General features: G+C 18.9%; 2 protein-coding genes across 6 annotated transcripts in view; both read right to left on the bottom strand.

Annotated features, from left to right (window-relative positions):
- Positions 1-487: 487 nt before the first annotated feature.
- LOC102676029 (vesicle transport protein SFT2B) lies at positions 488-2,192 on the bottom strand. Of its 2 annotated transcripts, XM_006608879.2 has the most exons (5): positions 1,612-2,192; positions 1,478-1,495; positions 1,194-1,363; positions 820-937; positions 488-728 (listed from the first exon to the last, which is right to left on the bottom strand). In XM_006608879.2, exons 1-5 carry the CDS (start codon positions 1,678-1,680, stop codon positions 600-602), a joined length of 504 nt encoding a protein of 167 aa, XP_006608942.1. In that variant the 5' UTR covers positions 1,681-2,192; the 3' UTR covers positions 488-599. The 2 variants fall into 2 exon arrangements, with proteins under 2 accessions (XP_006608942.1, XP_006608943.1); XM_006608880.2 differs by lacking the exon at positions 1,478-1,495.
- A 122-nt stretch (positions 2,193-2,314) lies between these two features.
- The window catches only part of LOC102675208 (nuclear factor NF-kappa-B p100 subunit), a 5,959-nt gene continuing 2,002 nt past the window's right edge, over positions 2,315-6,271 (bottom strand). For all 4 annotated transcript variants that reach the window (XM_031514744.1, XM_006608874.2, XM_006608872.2 and 1 more), the window contains 12 exons: positions 5,712-5,816; positions 5,496-5,607; positions 4,986-5,113; positions 4,717-4,905; positions 4,569-4,633; positions 4,187-4,432; positions 3,901-4,024; positions 3,461-3,705; positions 3,221-3,376; positions 3,004-3,120; positions 2,620-2,874; positions 2,315-2,547 (listed from right to left, as the gene is read on the bottom strand). In XM_031514744.1, coding sequence (XP_031370604.1) covers positions 2,443-2,547; positions 2,620-2,874; positions 3,004-3,120; positions 3,221-3,376; positions 3,461-3,705; positions 3,901-4,024; positions 4,187-4,432; positions 4,569-4,633; positions 4,717-4,905; positions 4,986-5,113; positions 5,496-5,607; positions 5,712-5,816 — 1,847 coding nt within the window. In that variant the 3' untranslated portion in view covers positions 2,315-2,442. The remainder of the gene's footprint in view (positions 2,548-2,619; positions 2,875-3,003; positions 3,121-3,220; positions 3,377-3,460; positions 3,706-3,900; positions 4,025-4,186; positions 4,433-4,568; positions 4,634-4,716; positions 4,906-4,985; positions 5,114-5,495; positions 5,608-5,711; positions 5,817-6,271) is intronic.

Raw genomic sequence — 6,271 nt, 5'->3', positions numbered from 1 at the left:
AAATAAATAAATATTTCAGTTTTATGTAATAATCACTTATATTTATATTAAATTTATATTATTTAATTTTATAATTCTTTATTAATTACATTCTAAAAAATAAATTAAAATCAAAAAATCAAAGTGTTATTATCAATGTAATATTATTATTAATTATATTAATAATTAATATGATCATACATATATCTATATAAAATATAAATATAAAATGCATATAATAGAAAATAGAAATTTATCACAAACAAATAATTTGATATCTATTTAATGTACAAAATTATTCATACTGTACAAAAAACATATAATAAATATTAAAAAAGAAGTAATATTATAAGAATATAATATATTTCATATAAACTTAGTATTTATAATATTAAAAAAAATATTACAATATTAAATATATATTTGTAAAAATATCTTATTATATATATGAGGTATATTTATGTACTTATAATTGTTAGAATTTCTATTCAATAAATATTACATTGTGCTTTAAATTATTTCATATTTTACTTCATATTTTGCATAATATAAAATAACAGTATATAAATTTCAACATATTTATTAAGTGAGACATTTTATTAAACATATTGTAAGTGTTTTCATGTAATACATGTCTCCAGAGTTTTTTTAACAGCATCACGTGCGTAAGGAATATAAGACAAAGAATACCAAGTCATTGCCAATGATTGAATAATTATAAATAAAAGAGCCAATCCAGCATTCTTTAGCTAAAAATATGCATGTTAATTGGGTTAAATTTTGTTATATTTAAAAAAAATATTTATATATTATAAATATTACTATATATATTATACTTACATGTAAAGCTGCAAATAAAGTTATTGCAATTGATACAAATACTAAAATAGTTGCAATCACTCTTGTTGGTGCAAACATCTTTTTAAATTGATTGAATGGACCCATTAAAAAGCATGTGCTATGAATAAAATAAAAAATATTTTTTATTCAAAAATATTGTTGTTTGTTTACAATAAAATAAAGGATTATTGGGAAAATGATTACACTTTGAATAATTATATTAAAATAATTTTTAAGATTTTTATTATATTTTATTAATGAATTTACTAAATTACTTAATATTATGATATTTTTGATAATTAAACAGATTTGTGAAAAAAATGTGTAGTCGTACCTAGTTAAAGTATAAGAATATTTAATTTCAATTATTCTACCTTGCTAATGAGATGATATTTCCTAGAGTATAAAATACAGCAAAGACTGTAAGTCCTTTGTGTAAAAATAAAGCAAAAGATCCAAGAAAAGAGCAGAGAATACCAACAATAAAACAAATAGCAAAACCTTTTATTCGAGTAGACCAACTTAATGTAGTTTGATCCATAACCTATAAAAAACAAAAATATACAGTTTATTTTAATGTTAAAAATTTAAGTGTATTAAAATATATTATTATCAAAAACATATATAATTTTATTTTTTTTTTAATTTATAAGCTTACCATAAAATCCACATCAGTCTTCCATTAAAAATTGTATGCATCAAAATAATAATTTTATATAAATCAAATTAAATTATATGCATTTTAAAAAGTTTATATTACTAAAAATTATAATTAATTTTAATATTAATTACCTGAGTGATAATACCACTTTCTTCATCACATTGGTCATTGCCACTTAAAGCTCTTTTTAATTTATCCATTTTCTGTTTCCAACTAACTAATTATTATTTTTTAGAAATAATACTTTTATCTTAATATTTCAAAACAACACAATATTTTTTCACAAACTTAAAAATGATCCACCTTCCGTTAATATGTAACTCATATTAATATTTAAATTTAATAATTATAATATAAATTATATTTATACTTAAAATTGGAAGAAAAATGTAATAAAATATAAACAAAATAAATGTCAACAATCTTTTTGTATAGATATAAATAATATACTACGCGTAACAGCTGTTCTGTATTAATTTCTCAATTCACACTTTATTTATAAAAAAAATTTTGTATTCTGAATATAAATACATAAATATATGTATTTAGGATATTTTCAAAAGACATACAGTGATGCAACATAACAAATTTTTGAAGATCTATAAAATTTGAATTTTTAAACTATAAAAATGATGTGCTATGATATGAAATGTATTAGAATGATAACAAGTACATAATTTTTTGGTTAAGTAAATCGTACATATATATTATGTCATATGACAACAATAAATCATACTAATTACTATAATTCTAAATCTCTATAAATTATTTTAATAAAAAAACTTGGTTGAATTATAATGGGAAAAATATACAATTAAATATTTAAATATTTTATATTCATTAAAAATTTTTATTTTATTTTTTTTTTTTTTTTTTTTTTTTTTTTTTTTTCATATATATTTTAGATAATACTGATTAGAAATATAATATATTATAGAAATATATTTAAAAACAGATTTATTTTATGAATACATTGATACAATTTCATTTATATATTCTACTGCTTCTTCTTCTCCAATTTTTCTTAATATTACTTGTATTTCTTTCACTGATAAAGATGCTTGCACCTAATAAATTTTTATTTTTTTTAAAACTTCATAATAGTTCGTAATAGTATAATATTATTATTAACTACTTACATCAATATAATTTAAAAGAAATAATGATGGACTTGTTGAACTATATTGGAATGTTTTTAACAAATATTCAACATTTAAATATTTTGCAAGTTTCCGCCAACCTTGTGTTTTATCTAAAAGTATAGATAATTTTTCTTTATGTTCATTATTTAACCAATTTATCTCTGAATCTTCATCCTTTAATTCTAATTTTGTAGTAACTGAGCACATTTCATTTGTTGTTTCTTCATATTGTTTATTAAAAAGTTGCAAAATCTATAAAAAAAAATATTTGGTTAAAATTATATATTGTATATATTTTAATATTTAATTTTAATGTTTTCATTGACTAATTTTATTTGAGTTTATTTATTGTAAAATATATATGAATATAATAATAATTACATCTGGTTTATTTTTAGCCAAATCAAATGATGATTGTCCAATAACTTCATCTGCTTTTTCATCTTCTGCATCTACTTCAACTTTTACTTTGATATGAGATTCTTTCTTTTTATCTAACTATTAAAGAAATTTAATAAAAAATATAATTTGGATCAATAATTAAAGAAAGTAAAAGAAATATAAAAAAAATTTTAAAAATTAAAAAAAAATAACGTACATTATTTGATTCTCGATTATGATTTTGAATATATGGATCTGCACCATATTGTATTAACAATGCACATAATTCTTTTGCTCGAACTCCCGTATGTACAACTGCAGTATGCAAAGCAGTATTTCCACTAAAGTTTCTTTTATTTACAGATATATTTGTCTGTAAATAATAATATATTTATATTAAAAACAGAGCCATAATTGTATAATTGGATAATTTCTATTAAAATATTAAATAATGTACCTTTTTAAGTAAATATTCAACTATATTTGTATATCCACCTTCAACAGCTATATGTAATGCTGTTCGACCATAAGACTTATCAGTATTATTTACATTTACACCTGCATGAATAAGTGAACATACTGCATTATATGACCCTGCTTTTGCTGCAAGATGTAGTGGCATCCATCCAGCATCATTGTATGCTTCAATGTCAGTTCTTTTTTCAGATAATAGCACATTAACACATGCACCAGCTTCAGGAACTAAAATGAATTATATTAAAATAATTAAATGTGTATTTGAAAAATTTTTTGAGAAAAATTTTTTCCTAAATTGTGTAGATATTCTTTCTTATATTTCTTTTTTATTTATTATTATTTTATTTTATTTACTAAAATTTATTTTAGTACTGCGTTTTTAATTAAATTTATATTTTATTTTTTAATAATTCAATTTACTTTTTACAGCTGTATGTAATGCAGAAAATCCATTATCATCTGTTCGATTTGGATCAGCTCCAAGCATAAGTAATGCTTTTGTTATTTCTGGTTGGTTTTGTAAAATAGCATAATGTAATGGAGTCTAAACAAGAAATTATTTATACATTAAAATATATTAAGTATGTAATAAAAATATTCTTATATATAAATTAATTTAAAATGAATATAAAATATTTAATAAATAAATTAAATAAAAATTAAAGTAAATAAAAAGAAAATAAATAAATTTTTAGAAAATATTTACTTTTCCAGAACTATTTTGTCCATTAACGAGTGCTTTACAATCCTTATTAGAACTTATTAACATTAAAAAATACTTCACGATATCTCGTTGACCATATCGAAGTGCTGCGTGCAATGGAGAATCTCCATATGTCGATCGATCTTTAAATAACTTTTGAATATATTCTTCTACATTTTTTAAATCCATTTTCATATATTGTACAACTTTAGTAAGTACATTTTTAGCAAACATAATATCATCTTGATTCTAATAAAAGGATTTATTCATTCAATATTACTTATTTATATATTATTAAAAATTTTAAAATATTACATAAATAATATTTGCAAGAATATATATAAATCAATTAATATATAAATTAAAAATAAAAAAAAATATTTACTTGTATAGTTGAAGGACCATCAGTAATTAGCATATTTTCTTCATTATCAAAGAATTTTAAATAATCTACAAAAAAAATATAAATCAAATTTTTCAAAATAAATTTTATCTTTGAGATGTAATAAATTATAAACTTGTAATTGACTTACTATCGACATCCATATTTTTAAGAAATTCTTTGCATTTTGGTGATGTAATACCTTCGGTTAATATTTTTTTCATTTCTGTAGAATTATTTAAAATATCTGATATATTTTCATTTTCACTATAATTAGAAATTGGTAATATAGATGATAATTCTGAGCTTCCAGAATGAGATATTCGTTGTCGTTTCCTATCTATAAACATATTTATAAGATTTATTTAAGCTTTAATTTCCTTTAAATTTATTAAAACTAAATTTATATATATAATTTACTTATAATTCTATCACTTGGTTTATAAGTAAACTTTATTGGTTCAGAACAATCTCCATCAGATGGTCGTTCTAATTGTATAAAAACCTCTTTTGGTGTAGTAATATTAAGATCTCTATATGGTGGAGTTCTATAAAAAAAAATTTAAAAATTATTAATTAAAATAATTATATCAATATATTTTGAAAACTTAGTAATAGTTATTAAAATTTCTTTTATAAAAATCATATCCAAATGAATATAAAAAATTTAATAATAATATTATGTTATAACAATCTAAGTCTAAGTAATATTGAATTGTATAAATTGAAATAATTGTATAATTTCAATAATTGGAAAAATAAATATCAAGTTAAATGATAATATCTGTTTCTATTCTTAACTATTATTATAGAAATCATAAAAAAAAATATAATTGATAGTATTACGGAAAATCTTTTGCAACATTATATTTATTTTTTATAATCATTGAAAAAATATAAAGATTATCTATTTCTAATATATTACTATACCGAAATACAATAGCATATTGATGATGAACATCTAATTCTGAAAAGCGTCCATAATCACACCAAATTTCATAATCGTCCTCATTTAATTCGAAAAATTTTATCTTAATATTCTCTATAATAAAAAATATTAAATTATTGTATAAATAAAAGTATTGAATAATAATAACTGCTTTTTATATTTTGAATATATACATTAATAAATTGTTAATAAATTACTTTTTCCAACTTTCTCTACAAGTATAAATACTTCTTCAGCTCCTTCAACACTGCTAGTATGTTTATCAATTCTGCATATTTTAAGTTCTCCTGTTAATGCACTTTCTGTAAAATTACATTATATATTTAAAATTTTTTTTTTATTTATTTTCTTGAAATTATTTTCTTGAAATTATAAATCATTTTATATTAAATCAATCACTTTTACACTTACTTGATGTCTATGATTTTATTTAAATTCAAATATGTTTTAATCTATTTAAAATAAAAATAATAATAAAATAGGAAAATTGTAAATTATCATTTCAATGATTTTAGAAAATTAATAGTATTAAATTAATAGAAAATTAATAGTAAAAAATAGTCTTATAATTTTATTAATAGTATTAAATTAATAGTAAAAAATAGTCTTATAATTTTATTAGTTTTTATTGATTTTTACAAAAAATTTTTTAAGAATTTTTATCTTAACAATTATTAAATAGAAACTTTTTTTTTTTTTGATTTTAATCATAGAAAATTTTTTAGTTTTTGTTTATTCTAATAATATTAATAATTTT

Source organism: Apis dorsata, unplaced genomic scaffold (assembly GCF_000469605.1).
Source record: "Apis dorsata unplaced genomic scaffold, Apis dorsata 1.3 scaffold_50, whole genome shotgun sequence".
NCBI classification, from domain to species: domain Eukaryota; kingdom Metazoa; phylum Arthropoda; class Insecta; order Hymenoptera; family Apidae; genus Apis; species Apis dorsata.
Note: the sequence above shows the minus strand (reverse complement) of the source record. Positions and strands in the feature narration are given on the sequence as shown.